This window comes from Cyanistes caeruleus, chromosome Z (genome assembly GCF_971803275.1).
Source record: "Cyanistes caeruleus chromosome Z, bCyaCae1.hap1.1, whole genome shotgun sequence".
NCBI classification, from domain to species: domain Eukaryota; kingdom Metazoa; phylum Chordata; class Aves; order Passeriformes; family Paridae; genus Cyanistes; species Cyanistes caeruleus.
In genome coordinates this window covers 12,669,311-12,689,888 of record NC_141732.1, presented here as the reverse complement: position 1 = coordinate 12,689,888, position 20,578 = coordinate 12,669,311, and the positions used below count along the sequence as shown (strand labels likewise).

The 20,578-nt window shown below is 36.7% G+C and overlaps 1 protein-coding gene across 3 annotated transcripts in view; it reads right to left on the bottom strand.

The window, feature by feature from the left end:
- Nucleotides 1-18,969, bottom strand: part of SLCO4C1 (solute carrier organic anion transporter family member 4C1) — a 31,746-nt gene extending 12,777 nt beyond the window's left edge. For 2 of the 3 annotated variants that reach the window (XM_086868673.1, XM_086868672.1), the window contains exons 1-7: nucleotides 15,075-18,969; nucleotides 9,872-10,135; nucleotides 5,821-6,015; nucleotides 2,881-2,977; nucleotides 1,861-1,982; nucleotides 889-1,004; nucleotides 457-601 (exon numbers count right to left, since the gene is read on the bottom strand). In XM_086868673.1, coding sequence (XP_086724799.1) covers nucleotides 457-601; nucleotides 889-1,004; nucleotides 1,861-1,982; nucleotides 2,881-2,977; nucleotides 5,821-6,015; nucleotides 9,872-10,135; nucleotides 15,075-15,315 — 1,180 coding nt within the window. In that variant the 5' untranslated portion in view covers nucleotides 15,316-18,969. Of the gene's footprint in view, nucleotides 1-456; nucleotides 602-888; nucleotides 1,005-1,860; nucleotides 1,983-2,880; nucleotides 2,978-5,820; nucleotides 6,016-9,871; nucleotides 13,162-15,074 lie in introns of all 3 variants that reach the window. The other variant, XM_086868674.1, reaches the window with a different exon arrangement.
- Nucleotides 18,970-20,578: the final 1,609 nt, after the last annotated feature.

The following is a 20,578-nucleotide window of genomic DNA, read 5'->3' as shown; positions in this document are numbered from 1 at the left end:
GTCAAAGTCAACTTCTTATTTGTAATAAGCATTGCTTTTTTTCTAGCTGCCCTGCATTTTGATTGTTTTAGTAGGGACTAAGACACTAATGCTCCTTCAGCTGATTTTAAATAAGGAAAATTAAACATTTTTCTCCGAGAATAAGAAAGGAATAAACTACAGTGTCATCAGCACACAAAATCCTCAGTCTACTTTGAATATGAATATCAAGTATCAAGTATATCAGTATCAAGTCTTCAGTCTACAAACAAGTAGAGCTATTCCCTTGAGGAATTAAGTACTAGAGTACTTAAGGGCAAGTAAGAAAAACAAAAATATTGTTCTGATTACTATATTTCATCTGAGGACATTCACAAATATCTCATAAAAAAGATACCCATCTAATCTTCCACCTGTAATATTAAGGAAGTGTTCAACACAATGCATATAAGATTTAAAACTAAAAAGTCATATTACCTCCAAGAGTTGCTGAAAAACTTGAAGACTTTCCAAACTGATTTTCTATAAACTTTGGTAGAAATGTGGCAAATCCAGTGGCAACTAAAGCTTCTGAGGAACTGGCTATTATTAGACTCATAAGCACTGGATTCCTCAACAGTATCTATGGGGAGAAATTATCATAACACTCTGAAAATTATTTGATTTTCATACCAACTAAAGTAGAAGTAATTATATTTTAAAAGTAGAGACTCTGAAATGGAACTTCAGTAATATGCTTTTCTAACAAATCTCAAGCATCAACAAAATAAATGTGCATTAAATTATCAGTAACACTGAAGTCTTCCCTATCAAAGCACAGTAAGTCATTTCTAAAGACATCTACCATGTGAGAAAGAATTTAATTTCTCAGAATATATTCAGTTTCAGCAAATTTGAGATTCTTCTTACCATGAGAGCCATAGGAAAGTCTTTAAAACTTTTTCCAATATTGCTGGTCTGAACCAGTACCTGACTTCCATCATCATGAGTTTCAGAGATTTTTTCAGCCTGAATTGTTGCAGTTCCTACAAATGGTCATATTTACCAACAGTGAAAACATTGAATACTTGCACTCTTAGACAATGTCAAAAAACTACAAAAAATTGTGTTACTCTAGTTGGAAAGTACTTCAGATATTATAGGTCTTCTTTCCTCTTTTATTTGTACAGATTTTTAAAGAGATCAATAATGTATTTTTGAAAGAATATTTTTTTTGAAAGCATCACACTTCCATTGGAAGGTCATGGTGGCAATAAGATATTATCAGGAATATCCTAAAAACTTCAGAGTATGCTGAAGACTAATCATTAATAATCATGATCACATTCTCCAGTTTCCTACTTAATTTTTGCGTTTCCTCCATCATTCCTCATTCAATACTAGTATAGTATGTCCCTTTGGATGCTCAGGGAATTTCTATATTATTCGCCATAGATAACACAGAAGCTTTAAATACAGTCCTGGGTGCCTAACTACTAACTACTAACTAAGCATCTTTCAGACTTTCACCACCGGTCTCCACGCTTAGGTATACGTTTCCAGTCCTGCTGTAAATCATTATAGAGAATCATAGAATGGTTTGAGTTGAAAGGGGACCTTGAAGGTCATCTACTCCCAAGCCTCTGGCCATAGGCAAGACCACTATATACAAGATCCTCGCTCTAGCTGATTCACCTTGTCTTAAAGACTGCATATTGGAGGAGAAAACAAAAATAAATAAAATTTATTTTATTTATAAATAAATAAAATCCTTGTCCTCAGATTTTAGTCAAAGACAGTTGACTGAGAAACAGAAACAAAGAGGAAACATTTAGTAGTCTATAACCCGCAAATATGCACATATGTCTCTTCCAAAGTAGCCACATATTGCTAAACCTTTACCTGGTAGGCGCCTTGGAAAGCATGAAAAAGGTATTATAAGAAGCCAAATTGCAAAAAAGCATGCAAGAAATCCTATCCACCATGCTCCAAGCCAACGTGGGTCATCTTGATCCAACATTGTACTGGAAAAGTAATTCAGAAAAAGCAGCTTTACCTTTCTGAATTTCAGATTTCAGTGGGGAAATATTCAGGAATATTTCCTTTCAATACTTATTTAACAGAAAACCTTTTAATATTTCTATTTTCTTAGTTTTACTTGTATTAAGTTTATTGTTTGCTTATGTAAGCCAACTTCACTAGACAACTGTAAAAATACTGAATTCTACCAAATGGAAACTTCAATTCATTAGTTAATGTCATTGCAATTTAAAGACTACTCTTTGGCTCTGTTTTCAAGATTCTGAGGCATTATGAAGATACTGGAAATGCTGGATTTAGAAAGATTCCTCATAGTCAATGAGTTATATCAAAACCAAGTCAGAATTTCAGAATGCCACTGTATGGATCTGAAGGCTCTAAAACAGAGGAAATAAAAGTGTAAATGAAATTGCTGGTTTAGACATTAATAAAATTTATAACACTTCTTTAAAAAATGGACTATATTTTAACTGATAGATTTTTTAGCAAGCTTTTCCCTAGGAGTTAAGGAGCAATATTTCAAACCTCATATTCCAACTCTAGGAAACAGTTCCACAAGAAATCAGTAGGTGCACCTTAACCCTGAATAAACAACTAAGCAAAAGAAAAAGCATGTTTTGCTACTGAGGTATAAAATAGCTTATATTTAAATGCTAGAACTAACTATTTGCATGACAGAGAAACTTTCATACACAATGGAGTCAATCTGGGAAGTAACTCACTTGAAGCCTTTTTAAGTGCAACTTGTTTCCAAGTTAATGAAACTCTTGAAAATACAGTAATTTTTGAAAAATTTTCTTCTCACAGGGAGAAAAGCTGAACATTTTACTAAAGGTTATTAGGAAAAGAAAATAAGAAGCAATAAACTAAGTTGTATCTTGCCTTTCTGGGATCTGGATATCAATATAAACCTTAAGCAGTTGCCCTCCTAAGACATAGCCAATAGCAGGACCCAGCAGAGACATAGAATAGCCAATTCCTAGAAGAGAAAATATATCACATTCACCATAACTTCTTTAATTTTTTTTAAAGGTTTATTGTAATAAAATTCTTAAATCAACTTCAGACTAAAAGGTTTCTGTAAGTCAGCATGTTCTTCTACTGTCGCTACTTCAGTTATAGCATATAGAAGACAAAATCTGTAATTTTGCCTCAACAAAGAAATCTGCAGCTCTCAGAAGCTTCAAATCAGAGTTTCAGCAAAAGGCATTTCACTGACTGCACCTTTAAGCATTAGTAGATTGCTTTCCTTCCCATTTTGTGCCTACATATAAAAGATAACTGGTGAAAAAAAAATTAGTGAAATTATGAGCATGGGTTATTAACTAAATTAGCCACAATCTTTAAGAACTTTCTTATTTATATTTTTGAATCTTAAGTTATTTTCTAGATCTTCTAAAACCAGAATACAGAGTTACCTTAAAGTGTCTGACTGAAGTAATATCTGCATTAAAATACAAAGCCAAGGCTCTTGAGAGCTTGGCAGTTTTAAAGAAAAAAAAACGAACAAAAACAACAAAACAAACAAGCCCCCGACCCCTCCCCACAAAGAAAACACCAACCTGAAAAGCTGCTAGTGTAATCATACCCTACAAAAGAGTACAAGACTTTTTTGATGTCACCATAGTGTTACTGGCCTACTAGACAGATTTTTGTTGCAGTTTAGCACTCACTGATAGCAGGAATACTGTCTCTGCAGATTAAGGCTTACAATTAATAGCAACTAGATGCACCTTTCATTAGTAAAGATGTATTCCTGATCCAGGTGGAATCATCTGGATTTCTCATTTGGATCACAAGTACTTAATATCCCTCTAGTAAGAGAAAATGACGGGAGAGTCAGGAGGGTGAGAGGGATGCAAGAGGGTAAAGCAATGCAAAATGTGACAGTCAAATAAGTCAAAACAAATACTGAATAGATATATCCCAGGTTTTCCCACATTTCGGAAATAGTGACATGGTCATAGTCATTTCTGACTTATTCATATTCATCCTCCAGAACTTCAGACTGAGTTTAAAAAGCACCTATTTTTCCCCACACACTCAATTTAAATACCATTTGGAATTGTTTAACTTCCGTGGCTTTCATTGTAGATGTCCTGGTCCTCATGAAAATGCACCCAGTGTAGAAGAGAAAGAAAATAGCATCGAAAACTGCAGGCTTACAGTAAAAGGTACTAGCAGCTGTTTATGGACAGCTTAAGGGATAGATTCTGTGTTTATTTTGGTTTTGTTTTGTGGCTTGTTTTTTTGGGTTTTGTTTTTTTCCTGCATGGCATAAGTCTTATTGTATAAGGTAAAGCAACACAACATACTTCAACACTTAATACATTGCATGAAGCAAGAAAAAGTATCAAGGTTTACCTAGCTACCCACTCATTTGCATTCCAGTTTTGTTATATTAGGCAGAATACACTGCTCTTTTGAACTCAACTCATGCATTAGTTTATTGTATTTGCTTTTTTTTTTTTCGAAGTAGGAACACTGAGACCATTCTCCTGAGTTTTCAGGTCACTTTTTCCCCTAATCATGCAGACAACTCTAATTCTGCTGTATTTATTTCACTGGTTTCAGGTGATTGGGCAGGGGAGGAGGAAAAATTGTAATATTATCTCTCTCAAAAAAAAAGAAACATCAAAAACAAAACTTGTCTTTGTCATCTAAGATTTATCATGTGTACCATCCTATCTGTTGGCATCTAATGGAATGGCTTGCCTGGAAAAACTGTGCAAAAATTGCATGCAAATAGATAATGATGTCAATTTTGCCCCTTAAAATACTAATTTCATCTGATAACAGTCCTGGAATCTAAGATGCTTTGAATTCCTCCTGCAAGTTACAAGTATAGGTAACATGTTTTTAATCAGCTTACATATAAGATGTAGGAAATAAGCATCTTTATACCCACAGAAAACACACTTAAACTGCAATAAACTTGGCAATAAAATAGCACATAACTTAGAGAATGGTGACTGAAAAAGATTAAAAACCAGTGTTAAGTATTAGTACTCCTTAGCTTTTAAACTGCTCCAGTGAAGCAATCTCTGTACTTCCAGCACAGCCAAGTGCCAAATTTGTATGTGGTTAGAGAATTGATCACATGAGGCACACCAGTATTTATGCACTGAGTGGACAGCCTGATATTAAAAGGTAAGTAAATAAAATTATTAATCTAGCTACTGACCTGACTGATACACAGTATTTTTCAACATCTGTGACTAAAAGTAAGTTTTTGCTACAACTTATTCTGTTAACAGACAAGCTACATTAACCATTTAATAATTTTTAGTTATTGACATGAAAAGGTGACAGAAGGGGTGCTCAAAGTAGCTTTACCATACTCTACAGAATAAAAATTGAGAAGACTTGGTACTTTGTTGCTAAAGGACACAAAATTATTCACACGACCACTCTCAGTGTCAGAACAAAATCCTGTGACTTTATTCTCTGACTCCAGTATTTATATATTCTCAACAGTGACCAGGGATTGGATAATTAAGTAACCACCTTCCCAAGCACACTGGTCATGCAAAATATCCATCAAAAGATGTTTCTTAGAAGGAATGTGATAAAAAGCTTACGTTTACAGGACTTTCATGGGAAAGTAACTAAAACTATGAAAACTATCAGAAGGTTTAAGTTTCAGAGTGACAGTACTTAGAGCAGACTAATATCTAAATTGCACAGTAACTGAGGTAGAAATACTTTAAGCATATAAGTAATAATTACATGATTGTTTAACAGGAATTCATAAAAACACTTGGAATGCATTGCAGTCTATGGTCTATTCAGACATTGTGCTATAAACAGCTTTAAAGTTACCTATATAAAGGGAAGCCATGTGTTTTGGGACACTATCATCAATAAAAGCTGTCCCCAAAGTATATAAAGGAGTTCCTCCAACACCCAGCAGCAGCTGTCCGAGGATAAAGACATAGAGATACTTGTGAAGTGAAGAGCTTGTGCTGGCATGGCAAGTGGAATTAGCAAAGGTGGTTTCTGCAGTTAGACACGTGTCTGAAAAACAGAGACAGCAAGACTTTACAATTCTGTTACCCAACTTATCACAGTCTAATCTGAAGAATAATCTGTACTGAAAGCTAAACTACAAAAGAATGCTGTTATGTCAGGCTCCCATTTTAATTTTTACACTTATTAATATATCCAATATGGCAGTGCCAAGCCTTCTGTGATATCATATCCCCCAAAAGAAATAGTAGCAGGGCTTGGTTTTTGTTTCCTCTCCAGGAAGGCAATAGGAATGAAACAGCCTTATAAGTGTGCGGTTGCTTGTTGAAAGTATTATTGACCAGTTGTATGAAAAAGCCAACCAACTAACCACCTGTCAAATGGTCATTCCACAGGTTATAAATAGTCCTATGTAACAGATACTTCATTGCATTCTTGTACCTTATAACAATTCTTTGGAGCACCAACAACTTTCACTCAAGTGTCAGAGCAGCCTGAACAACCTGAGGAAATCTGGGCTTGATAGAAGGTGCAGTCTGTCATTAGCAAAGATTATCCTCCCTTTACATTCACTCTTTTGAAAGGTGTTTGCCTATAAAAAAGGGGAAAACCTTAAAAACCTATACCACTATCTCTCCTAGAACACACACTGCCACATCTCTAGAAGGAAAGTTAATGTAAAGCCTCTGTACTTGTGCACACACACAAAGAGGGAAGAGAAAAGAGGAACAGAAAACAGGGAGTACTGTGTTGTCTTCTCCTTTCTCTTGCTATCATTGTACTTTTGGTAGCAGAATACCAAGAGACTAGATGTAGGAGAAATATTTTCATGTTTCTCCATATAAAAGTATAAAAACCTAAGGAGGAGGATAAACTCATCAGTTTGGTAAGTAATGAGCCCCACTGAACATGAAAATGCCCTCCAGATCAGATAAGTATACCGATTAATTCACACTATTTCACTACAAAATTATTACAGCCTTTATTTTCCTTAGGCCTTTTTACATCTGAGAACACTTTTTACTTATGCAAAGGGACAAGATCAATTCAAACTATGGGCTCAGAAAACAAAGTGTAAAGAAGTGCTGACCACACACCAGGTGTTTAAGGAAAATTTATCTTAATTAGTACTTCCTGTAGCACACAATTGGTGTTACAGTGCCATTGCACAGAAACAGGCCAACATGTGGGATAAGAAAACATCACTTCAAAGGAAGAGTATTTAAAGTTTTCCTTCCTTTCAATTTAGGAAGTATCCTGGATAATCTGTTCCAATGTTTGACTGTCGTCACAATGAAGTTATTTTCCTTGCATCAGGTGAGAAACTACGATTCACATTTCCTATCACAGACATATAGAAACACTTTAAATTTTTAAAATAAAATCCGAGACTGAAGTTCAAAGGTACACCGTTTATATTTGCAGCTCTCACAGTCCTCTGTGCAGCCTGAGGAATCAAATTAAGTCGACTCCGTTAGGGACGCACCAGCAGGGGACGTCCCTGACCACACATACCAGAGCCAGCTGAGGCACCGGCGGCACCTGCAACCTGGAAAAGTTACCTGAACAAACAGCAGGCCACACCTGTCTTATAAATTTGAGTCTAAAACCTCTCTGGAGAATAGAAAACACATTTTACAGTGGCTTTAAAAAACAAATAAACAAACAATAAATCCACAAAAACCCAAAAAAAACAATAATGGGAAGACCATTGATTAGCCAATCTTTCAATATGAAATGGATTGAACTTGTTCTAAGAAGTGGTATTAGGAGAAATAAATGATCAAATAGATTTGTAGAATATGATATGAGTATACTCAGAATAAAAGTAAATTATTATCTCAAGATAAAGCAGTAAGTTCCAGGAAGTATGTAAGAATTATGCTGGAGGCTAGATGTATTTTGTATTTCAGACTAGACTTATAAATTAATATGGCAGCCACATTAAATACTGCATTGAACTGTACTTTAAAGTTATCCTGCACGTAAAACTCACTGTACTGACATATAATTGACATATAATAGACAAGATTATAATATAATAATCAAGTAACCAACTAGTAACAAGACCTGTTCAGAAATAAAATAAGTGGTAGATTTTAATACCACTTAAAACATCAAATTCAAGCTCAATAAAAAATTAAGATCCCTATAAGTGGCTCATACAAATAATTAAAAAGGAAGGCTGTTGGAGTGCGGTGCTATTAAATTCTGCAATTTATTATATAGTTAAAATGTTTCATCACCCTTAAAGCTAAACTAGACATCCCATAATCCTGTGCTCTTAACTTGAGATGCTGTTGCACTGCACCTGAAGATTTATGTTGACTGCCACGGTGCAGACATCCCCTGCACTCTTAGTTATTTATCTTTGACAGTGTTTTGTTTAAAACAGCTTAACATCTTAAATGTGCTCACCACAGGCGCAGCAGAGGTACCTGCATTACAACAGCCAAAACAGCAGGCAAGCTGTCAGCTGACAGTGCTATGGTGAAGACACCACATTCCAATTCAAATATTCTCCACTGCTTTAATATTTCAGAAGTACATATAGAACATGTCCCTAATAAAGGTATCAATATCTACAGCCATCTCCAATGATGGATGCTGGCCAAAATAGTAGCGTGTTCTTTGGGATTTCGACGAAAATTGTTTGAAAGGGGAAAGATCAGTTGGTCATCTGCTCTCCCACACTGTCATTATCTTGTTCCAAATGAAAAAAAAAAACAACAAAATCAGATTTAAAATTTTATGTATTAAATTCAGCTTCCCTTTCATCACAGTGAAGTAGAGATGTCATTATAGGGAAATGGGACTGTAACTGAGCCAGGAGCAAGTAACCTGCTGTTCCTTTCCCAAAAGCTAACAAACTTATCTGCTCATAGTCCCCAAAAAGACCAAAGGTGTTTTCTTCTGACCTCATTCAGTTAAGAGTTCAGTTAATTTCCATCTCACATCCTCATATATTGGACAGGAAAATGTATCTTGCCCAACTTTTCAAACTAACATCTAGACAGCTTGTTAAAGTGGACAAAATGATTACTACTAAGGAAATTAATTTGAGAATGAACAACCTTTCATCATGTTGCTTAATAGCTAATGATTTTTATTTAGTGAGCGCTCTAATATGCTTAGTCATTGAATGCATAATTTTGATTAAAGACTGCAAAAACAAGAGAATCCTGAAAGATTACATCATCCTGCTTTAAACATATCTGAACATTTCTGTATTATAGGTGAGACACTAAATTGAAATACAAATTGTTGGCATTAATCACACTGTACTAAGTCTTGTTTTGTGAGAAAAGTTTAAGAACTGAGAGACAGCTACACCCATGATTTAAGTACTTCTTTGTTCAGTACATTTCAGTACTGCTTGTTTCCTCTTTATTTCAAATAAATCCACAAGTTAAAACATATTTTAAAATAACAGAGAAACTTGTTAATGAATTCATCAACATGCCTTTAACAGTTCAAAACCACAAAGAAATGCAAGAAGTAGTCACCTTTCAGGCAAGACTGTAAGCCTAACAGCTTTAACACTTCTCCTACATTGCTGACCTAACTTGACTACTATTCACAAAGAGATGCCAGATAATTTTTTCTTTAACATGAATTTTAATTGCATTCAGCAAAGCAAGAAAAAAATAGCATTTTATTCAGATGTTGCTTAAGAGCAAGAACTGATATTGACACTCAGATTGCTTCTGGGAAAATAAAGTTTGCTGCGCAGAGAGGCAGCTCCTGAACTTACAGATTTCAAAGAATCAATTTTCAGTTACAGATAGCATCCATTTTAGGACATTGACAGAGATTAACTATGTTGTACCAAATAAGGAATTGCACCAATCGATACAGAGATTTTAATTTTTTAGAGTAATTTTCAAAATAACCATAAGCTTACCTTCAATTTTACTTCCATATTGGTATTTTCCACTACTGAAGTGTGGTAATGAAAAAACAAGTGAGCCCAATCCTAGCATAAATGCTGAGAAAGCAAGCCATCTTGGTTTGTGCCCTCTTTCTCCAAAGTAAGATATAAACAGTGACAATACACAAAAAGCAATGTCATAGCTTGAAGAGATTAAGCCAGTGAGGGAACTGTTCAACTCATAACGCTTCTCAATTGTTGAAATACTAATGTTAATCAGGCCATTTACCACAATACCTACAAAAAATAAAAAAAAAAAGGAGATAATTAGTCAAAGATATTTTGTTTCAATAGAGTTGCGGAGGTGATCTTACCCTTGTGTGAAGGAAAGGTTAAAATTAATATATATTTATACAAGGTTCCTTTATAAGGTATTTATTAGCTGTAAAATGCAGGTACATAGTAGATCAATACAGTGCCAGCTTCATTGGCCAAATTGCACAGGACCTATGTATTTTTCTGAAGCATAGATTTCAAACAGAATGCATTATGGTATCATAGGATACTTTAAAAATTAAAGGCAATTTAGTCAAGGTTATAACTTGCATTAGAATACATGCTATGACTGGAGCAAGTTTAGAACATTGTTTTCAAATGATTGCAAACAACCAACTCCTTGCTACCACAATGGAAAGACAGAAAAAGGCTTTTGAATGAACATGCACCCTGTATAATATAAAAAAGTGTAAAGCTATTTAAAAATAAATATTATAAAAAAAAAATCTATGCAACTGTTTCAAAGCAACTCAGGTGATTTACTTCAACTGAGCGAAAAAGGTTTACCCCTTCATCTGTAACTTCCCTGAAGCAAAAGTATGAAGCAACATGGAAAAAAGTCATTGCACAAGCTGCCCTACTGAAGCACAGATGAACTGCAAAAAATTAACTCTAAGTAGAGCTAAGCTACAATTGCCAGTGAATGCTTAAATACTGTCTATTTTTACAAATGCATTGTTTGTAGGCTAACTTGAGTCTTCTACCCTGCTTCACATCCTGCTTCTGTGAAAAAGAACAGGTAGTTAAACTTTCAGAAGTTTGATTTTAGCAATCCCAAAATAGGATTAAGTTACAAGACAAATAGCTGTAATTATAACATTATCAGATAGCTTTATCATACCCTAATTACATTGTATCCATAATAAAATATATACCCGAAAAAAAATTTGTGAAGTCTTAGATATACAAATATGTTTGAGTTCTGTAACCTTAGAGATGACTGATGATCTCACCTGACACAGGACAGGTGTGCCCTACGGTTACTCTTAGTCTAAACTTGAAACATGATTTTATACCATCATTCTAAGAAGAGAACACAAGACTAATGAAAGAAATGTGGTTTAAGTTAATTTTCAACAAGCATTGGACCATCCATAAGTACAACTACTTGAGCCAAACCTCAGCATCTCCTTATAGCACTCAAACGTACTAAAAAAATTACTCCAAATAAACCAGTTGTTTTCTCACGGCCAAACTTCAGCTTTCTATATGGAAATGGCACAATATTAGCTCCAAAACCCTGCTACACCCTCTTTATTAAGGCTGGCAATTTCACCTGTCAGTTTAGCCATCACACTTAAATTCATATGGGATTGACACAAGTATTCAGGTGTCCTTCCAGTGTCATTAGTTACACATTCAGCAACTTCATTTTCCTCTTAAGAAGCATTAACCAAAGAACAATACTAGCACGAAGGAATGAACAAACAAAAAGTTCTTCCCATCTGCCAGAACTTCAAACATTTTCTAAGGTTTTCAAACACTTGTATGAAGGTGTGCTACACAGCAAGTGGATTACAGAGCTAGAAGGCATTGCCTTTTACCTGTAGTTTAAGTCACTACCTCTAGTTTGCATACTAAAAGCCATAAAACCTTCCAGTTAATGATACTGGATTATTAGACTTCATCTGTAAAAATATAGATGTAATGAATGGCAACATAACTTTTCGAATTACATCATCAAGAGATTAATCACTAGTCTCTTCAAGAAAGACAGAACGTGACTGATACTAACTTGATCTGAAAAACAAATTCTACAAGGACATTCCAACACTTAAAATTGTAGTATAGAAATTAGTTTTTAACTACTCTCAACCAAAACCTTGTTATGCTGCCACATCTGTTAGAGATTTGGGCACAGTGTGTACTGGTGCATAAAATCCAGATTAATTATAAACCAACTTTATTTCATATCACAAAACACAGGAGTATTTTTTTTCTTCATCCATCCAATAAAAATACACATTTTGCAGTTGTTGTAAGAATGGTGGCTGTAATAACAGGCACACAAAAATAACAATTAAAAAGGCCTTGGTAAAAATACCAGCTCTAATCAGCCTATGAAATATTCGTGATACCCAAAGATTTTAGGTAGATTAGACTGGATCAGTCTTAAACTGTGGTTCTGGTGTTTTATTTACTAAAAATTATTAATGACATGATAAATAAACAGTCCTTCTTATACTAAAAATAGTGAGATAACTTCTACCTTGTTTTCCACCACAGCTACGAACTATAGCATATTAAGTTACTGCATTACTAGATGCAATCATACATTTAGGCAACTCTAAGTGCCATACAGAATGCAGGTATTAGTCATGTAAAAACATTCTAGGGCAAGAAGTGTTTTGTATTCAGGAAATACAGCTTTCACATGTACTTGAAACAGGAAGGGTCAGAAATTAGAGTTACGTTCCACCTGAAGTCTTCTGAGAAGATGCAATACAGCATATCAGGTGATAGTGATAACAATCTGTTTTCGAGAGCTGCTAGAAAATACATTTACAACTACATACTTTCAGTTAGATTCACAACATACCAGGTCACTGCAGATAATCATCCACAATGCTCACTCATTTAAAAAATCTAGTATAACTAGACTAGATAATAACTATTACATTCATCAAAAGTATGTTGCAGATTACTTCATTAATCTTCAATGCACTAAGAAATAATCTTTTCTAGAGGTGCATTAGGCAAGTTTAATAGATATATTTTATCTTTCTCAGTGATGGTTTCTGTAATTTGGAGGGTAAATCAAATTATTAGACGCAAACTAGACTATATAATACTAGACAGTATTAGGTCACATAACTTCAAAATCCTAGTTTGTTTTGTGTGCTTTTATTTAAACTCTGAAGCTGCAAGACCTGAATATTTTCACAAAGTTTCACACACAAGCCTGAATTTCTTGCTGATGACTCTTGTTCTTCCCACATCTCAAAAAGGATTGGAGCTTGTCTTCAGCACCCAGCTTCCTTTATGTTCTAACCAAAGGAAAGGTTCTTCTCAGAAAATCCAGGTAACATATCAAGAACATCATAAGATCTGTAATAGCCATGCCTTCACCAGCTTCCAAAACAAACATCATAAGTTTCCTTCCTTTAAGGCCCTAAATCTGAACTTGATTCGTTAGGTGCCTAGCATACGTGTACAGTTAGATAACAGAAGCAATAGCTAGATGAGTGGCACAAGCAACACCCATAATCTCCAAAGGGGACAAAGATTGTTATGATACAAGTTGGTTTTTTTATGATTGGGAACCTATCCAGACTACAAGCAAGATTTTAAAGTATGCTGAGCTTTTTATTCAGCTCAGTAATCAGATTAGAAGAGAAGGACTGATTTGAAGAAATTGAGACACGTTATAAATAGTCAAGACACTGCTTAGTTTAACAATCTTTTCAGTGTCTTATTCAGGGCACTTTTAATTGCCTATCCATGTTCTTACGCCACTCAAAAAATTTATATATGTATTCTAAAAGTCGTCTACTACTCAGCTATTGAAACCTATGATGTAAGAAGTTCTTCCACAGACACACCCCTCTTCTTTTTTATTTATAGGGACAACAAATTTGGCAGGACAACTGCAACAGTAATCATCTTCTGATCCTACCAGCTGTAGGGTCATCATACCGATTGTAGCACAACCTTTCAAATTCAAGCACAAAACAACAGGCTTATCCCAAAACTTTCCAAACACATATTTTCTAACACTAAATCTATATGCTAAGACAAGATCAGAATTTGAAGGGGCTAAAATCAGAAAAAGTTCACAGAAATACTTGCTAAGACACTAGTTCATGAAAGGACTCTCCAAGCATCACCAGTAGCATTAAAATACTTCTAGGTTTTGAGCGAAGCCTCCAATTCTTCTCTCCTCATACCATTCCAGTTGCCTCAGTATGCTTCCAGGTGGAATGGAGCCATCCCAAACCCTGCATTTCTTTGGTGTAGGCTGCTCTCTCCTCTGACACCAAATATCCAACATTCCCCTCCACCTCTTCATAGAAATTCCTTTTTGAGTAACAACGAGCTTTAAAGCAAATTGTTCAGGAAACACCCTTTTCTTTTCTAGCTAGTCAAATAAAGTTGAAAGGTTATGAATACAGACCCAATGCTCCTTTTGGCAGACAAGTATCTAAGTTTCACGAACTTCAATTTTTCATATTTTTTACAGTAATTCTCCTCCTCCCCTCAGTCAACATTTCTACTTTCTAAATCTAAGGCTTGCTATGGCCCTAACTAATCATTAAAGAAAACCAAAAATACAGACAAGAATCTCTGAAGCTGAACAATAGGAATTTATGCCAAGCTAAACTTCAGGTTACTCCCAAGGTCAATTTAAATCATTAGCTAAGGTTTAGGAAGATAACTGCCCTGGGATTCACAGACCAAAATCACTTATTTCTGCTGTTCTCAAATTTACCCAACCAGGCTAGGATAGTGTTTCAATTAGCAAGCAGGTAAGAAAGTAGTGGGGTACTGCAATTTTATATTTATATCATTGTTTTAATCCCTGTCTGCGTGTGCACATGAAGCACTATTTCCCTGCGGTCAGTGGGGATGCAGCATCGACAAGTGGATGAAGCAAAGGGCTGGCAGGAGCGTGGATGAAGCAGTGGTCAACAAAGTACGTGGGAAAAGAAGAAAGGAGAAGCAGAGTGAAGTACAAAGAGCAATAAATACTGTGCAACTTCCCCATCCCGAGCACAAGTGTACTTTCTTCCCCTAGTGAAACCATGACCGTCACTGCTCAGCAGCGGCACTAGAGGACCCTGTCTCTCCTTACCCACCCCCCAGAACACCAGCACTCCTTCCCCGGCCCAGGCTCCCGCCCGGTTCCCCCCAGCCTCGGGATGGGGAACGGCGTGTGCCCCGACCAGGAGGGATAGGTTACCTTGGAAGATGGCCAATAGGCTGTAAGCAGCCAAGTACCCCTTGGGATTGTTGCAGAACTGCAGAGCCCTGGGAGTGCAGGGGCCCCACCCGCAGGGCCCCTCCTCAGAGCCAGGGCAGGGCCCGGCGGGGGCCGCGGCATCCGCCCCTGCACCGATGGGGCCCGCAAAGCACCGCCGGCCGAGGGCGGAGCTAGGCGTCTCGAACGCCGGGTTCTCGATGCCGCCGCCGCTGCCTTTCATGGCGCCCGAGGCCGTTGCCAGCCGCGGCTGCGAGAGGCACCCGCGCCCAACGCTCCGCTAAATAGCCCGAGGGCGGCCCAGCCCCGCCGGGCAGGTGGCAGCGCTTCCCCCGCCCCGCCCGAGCCCGCCCCTCTGTGTCCCGCTCTGCCCGCGGCCGGCCCCACACGGACACTCCCGCCCTCAGGCCGCCGGCATCGATGGCGTTTAGCGGTCCATGTCCGTACTCTCCAACACTCTTTCTGAGGGAAGAAAGAAATAATACTAATACATCACGTACTTGAGAAAAGTCATCAAGGACTGTTTCTTTCAAGAAACAGAAAAAAACGCAAAAGATTAAACTGTTCTGTGTCAGTGTTGCAAAAAAAGGGAAAAGTTGCAAAATGTACCAGTTATAGTACTTTCCCGCTTTAGGCAACATGATCTGCCCACAACAAAAACTCATGTTGTTTGCAGATGCTATGCTTCTGAAATTTTTTCTGTTCCTGTACCTCAGAAAGTTTCCACATGCCAGAGTTCCCAGTCATTAAACACATTGACTCAGCTGCAGACATCAGTCATGAGAATTTGTCAAGGGCATAAGAAAGTCTGTTTGCATTTAGTATAGATCATTTGACTCATCAGCACAAGAATAATTAGGAGAGAGTCTAGGGATCCAGACTGAGAGCTGTCACTACTGGTGTTCATCTCTGGGCAGTACAAGTTAGTCCTGGAAAGTCTTTCCCCTTTAAAGAATTCAAGACATTTTAGAGTCAAGAGAAAGAGGATTGAAACTGGAGACATCAGCAGTGACTTTGGTTTCACAGTGAAAGCCAGGGCATCGTCTTGAATTCCCAGCCATCTATTTTTAGAAAAAAAAGCACATGTTTTCCAGTATTCATACAACACAAAGAAATGAAATGGAGACATTCTTCTGTGAAATGAAAACAAGTAAGTTAGAGAAGAGAACATGTTTCCAATTTATTCAAATAGGTAAAGCTGAAAATGGAAAATCAGCTGTTATTGCTGCTTCTGTGGCATTTTGCAGGGACAGTGTTTAGTGGCTAGAGCTGGAGGGCCATGGACTTCCCTGGGTCTTCTCCACCCTCCTCCTCGGCCACATCAGAGTCCCTTCAAGGTGCTGTCCCACCCCCACAGCCAGAAATGACCTTCCCAAGCCCACAGGAGTGAAGAAAGCTACTTCCCAGTGAAACATTCCTCTGGTCACTGATGATCCCAAGCCCTGAAATTAATCATAATTTCAGGCTATAATCCAGAATGTTGTTTCCTCGAGTGGCTATCAAGATATATCCCAGTTAATAGCTTCACTAGACGTCTCAGAATATGCATAAACCAGCTGGCACAGTCTGTTTGAAGGAAGAATATATAGTAAAGACTTATTTTTCTGTTTCCATTTGTTTGGTTTTCTTTTATATCCTCCTAATTATGGTAAAGTAGGACATGCCATTTGAAATAACATCCTGATCTTTGCTAGAGTGTCTACATGCTTGGATCGTAAGAGTAACCCATGAAAGTGCTAAAGTTTAATACTGCTAATAAGACATAAAAACCCCCCTTGATCTGCCAGATCAGCTAGGTTTGCTGTTATCTTCATCTAGCTGTCTCTACTCTGGTTTTATCACCACAGGAAGGAGCAGAAGGCAAAAAGAGAAGCTAGTGGAGCTTGGTATGAAAAAAGGTGTGTTCAGATGAAGCCAAAAACATTTTTAAGAAAACTGGGGAGGAGGGTAGCATTGTGGTGTCTATTGTAGTGTAATCTGGAAATTAAATAGGGAATTGAATAATCAAGGAAATAAAATTGGATTGAACTTTTGAGAATTCATACTGCACTAGTCGAGCACAGATTTTAGGAGAAAGCTACAGGGACAGGAAGAGAGAGAGAATAAACTATGTATTTTTGTGCTGGTTATGCCCACAAAAGCAATTTATTGAGAAATGCAGCAGATTTAACCAGCTTTTATAAACTGCTTTACTCTGAGATGGTATTTAAAGCCATTATAGAAGTTTAAGTTCATGGCATTTAAGACCAGATACAAAACCTACCTGAAAGTGGCAGAATATAAGTGGTTTTTAGGAGAGTATCTAGAGTGCTCAGATAAAAAATAGTAAAAGACTGTGAGGTGAATTTGGTGAGGTATTTGCTTAGACCAGAGATGCTCATCAAAAGGACAAATATGACCAACAGTTTATGTACATATTGCAGAGATACCAGCTAAAGTTCTTTTCTGTGTTACTCTGTGTGGTGTACCACTTGTATCCTCAACTTCCAATGAAATCACTTTTGAACGATAAAATGTGCAGAAATATTACAGCCAAGTTTCTTTTCTACAAAGAGGTGGATGAAACAAGCTTGTTGAATCTGAAATGTTGAAGTGCTTCATGAAATATACAAACATAAGAAAAAAGACAAAATGCAACAGAAATTTTCAGAACAAATAAGCAAAATGACTACAATTAATTTTCACTTTGACATTAGAAGACTTTCAAGTTTTCAGTAGAGGTGAGTTTTTGGAACAAACTAGTAATGGATTTACTGAATTCTAAAATTCCAAATGGAGCTTGAGCAAGTTATTGCTTGGATAAAGGATAAAGACATGAGAACTGATTGACTAGGAAGTCCCTTTCTAATCCTAAGTGTAAAAGAGGAATGGGAAGCTATATTCTAGGGGGAAAAGAAGGATGTTTATTGCAGAAGAATACAATAAAATTAATACTGGAATACCTTGCAGAGACACTAGTTTAAGGAAAACAACTATTTTAAATAAAAATATTTCTAAATTTGTGGAAGACTTATAGAATTGTGGCCCTTCTGACTTCACAGCATTGTGTTTGATCAGATATTGAGTCTGCAGCCTCACAAGACATACTTGTGCAATTGCATGTTATCATGCCATATCACATTTCTTGCAATCATGGAAATGCTAGATAATACCTGTGGTTTTGTTTAAGTAGAATTGCATTATGAAGTCTCAGAACTGTCATTCTCTATTATAACCATACACTGAATTAAATTTTTTTACTAGCTAGGTATTTCTGTCTATATGTCAGGTATATATCCAGATAAATATATAAATTCTGATTTTTTTTCTTTGATTTTCAGAATGTCAAGTATTTCCAACTGTTATAGCCTTTTTCAGGAAAATTCTAACAATAAGTTTAATAAAACTAAAATGACACAATTCTGCCCCATGATTTTATTAATGCAGCATAAACCTGCCTGGGTTTTTCAGGGATTTTCCCTTTTTCTGTATATATATAAAACTTCTGTTTGTCCAGGAGATTTTAGTATTATTTCATTCACTGATTTATCCTCCTGCCTAAAAATTTTTCCGTGAGTGAGTGATTCTTGGATAGGTTTTATATGTGTTTAGTCATGATAACTGTATAAGGGAAATATAAAAGCTGAGCAGTATTAATATATATCACAAAATGGAAAATCTGTGCATGAAAACTATTAAGCTGAAGAACTTCTTAAAGTATCACTATTTTAAAAAATTGATTACAGATTTTTAAACAAATTAAGCCTTCAAAAGTTTCCTTGAACATAAAATACTCTACAATTTAAGCTTTGCAGGTATTAATTGCCCTTTTTATTTCTCTTAAAACAGAAAACAAAAAAAAATACTGAAAATAACATGAAAACCCAAATATATGAATTAAAAACTTCAAATTAAAAAAAGAGAAATTGACAACACAACAATTGCACTGGAGATTAAAATAATTTTAGCTGCAAATTAAGCAATTAATCTACTCAGCAGTCCACTGAATATCAGGTTCAGCGCGCGTCTTGGTTCTAGAAGACAGGTGTCTGCTAGGGAGAGCAGGAGCCCCCCTTGGGATGAAAGAATGTAGACCCCCTCCCTCCGAATTATTATAAATTTGAAATCAAGGGGCCTTTAGGCAGAGATCTGGGGATAGGAATAACAGTTCTTTACTAGTATAGCCAGGCAAACAAACAAACAATAACTACAGCATTAACAAGAACACAGAACCAGGGACCCCGGGACAGCCTTCTCAGCTGAGACGGGATGGAGGAGAGGCTTTGTTTTCACAAACCCCTCGGGCAGTCAGTCCCGGTGCTCCTGCAGGGCTCTGAGGAACACTCAGCTGGAACAGCAGGGATGAGCTGAGATCCTGGGCCGGTGGCTGAGGTGTATCAGCAGCTCCGCGGTGGTGGCTGGCACTGCCACACGTCCCGGCAGGACAGGGGGTGCGAGGCCACCAACAAAGAGGGGAGAAGGAGAAGAAGCAGCCGCTCCGTCTGGGTGATGGCGAAATTCCCTTCTCTCCACCTCAGCAGCTCCACGCCCAAAAATGTCTTTCCCCCGAAGCCGAAGAAAGCCTGCCAAACTGTCCCCACCCTCCTTTCCTGCCCCCTTCCCCCGTCCCTGGGCCCGGCCACTCCTTGTCCTTTGTCGAGGACCCACCAAATACCCACAGTTAGGTTGTCCCTGCAACTAATGGGTAAAAATTCCACGGGCAAGCCAGAACAAAAAAAAGGACACCTAACCCCCAACAGCGGGTAATTAATTAATGGAGTATATCAGACAGATCTAAGTAAAGAAAAACCTCAAATCCATTGTATGTTAGCTCTTAACAAAGGCAGTAGCCAAATTGAACAATGACAATTTTTTTTTTATTTTATTTTTTTTTTATTTTTTTTTTTTTCCCCAAAGATGCTCAAGTGACTTATTTGACTGGAGAAGAGTGTTGCTCTTCATTCAGTGATTTGTTTTCAAGTACCACTTTAGAAGTCCGTAGCACAATAATTAAAATTGCATTTAATTTATAATAGAATCATATAATAGTTGTTGTTCACAGGAAACCATAATAATACATTTCCATTTTTTTATTTCTGATTGAGAGATTGCACACACAAGATTTAAAATTTGCTTTATGTACAGTTGAATTTTGTACTAATTTGTTTTGGGTTTTTGTTTTGGTTTGTTTTGGGTTTTTTTTTAAACCTTAATAGTAACTAATGCAATGGAATAACAAGATTTCTGTTTCAGATCATATAATTAAAATATCCTGGTCATAGCTACCTAATTTGCTGAAGATGACCTGGTTAGGAAGCTTACTCCTGAGAAAACAGAAATAAGCCAAACTGATGGCCTTTTATGAAATAAATAATATTCGAAGTTTTTCAAGATGTACAGTTCCTAGAGTAGGTGATGTTAAAGAACCTTGCAGAAAGAAAGGGCTGCATTCAACATGAGATTCAATAACCAGAACCTTACAGTAAATCTATTTAACAGCCTGAACA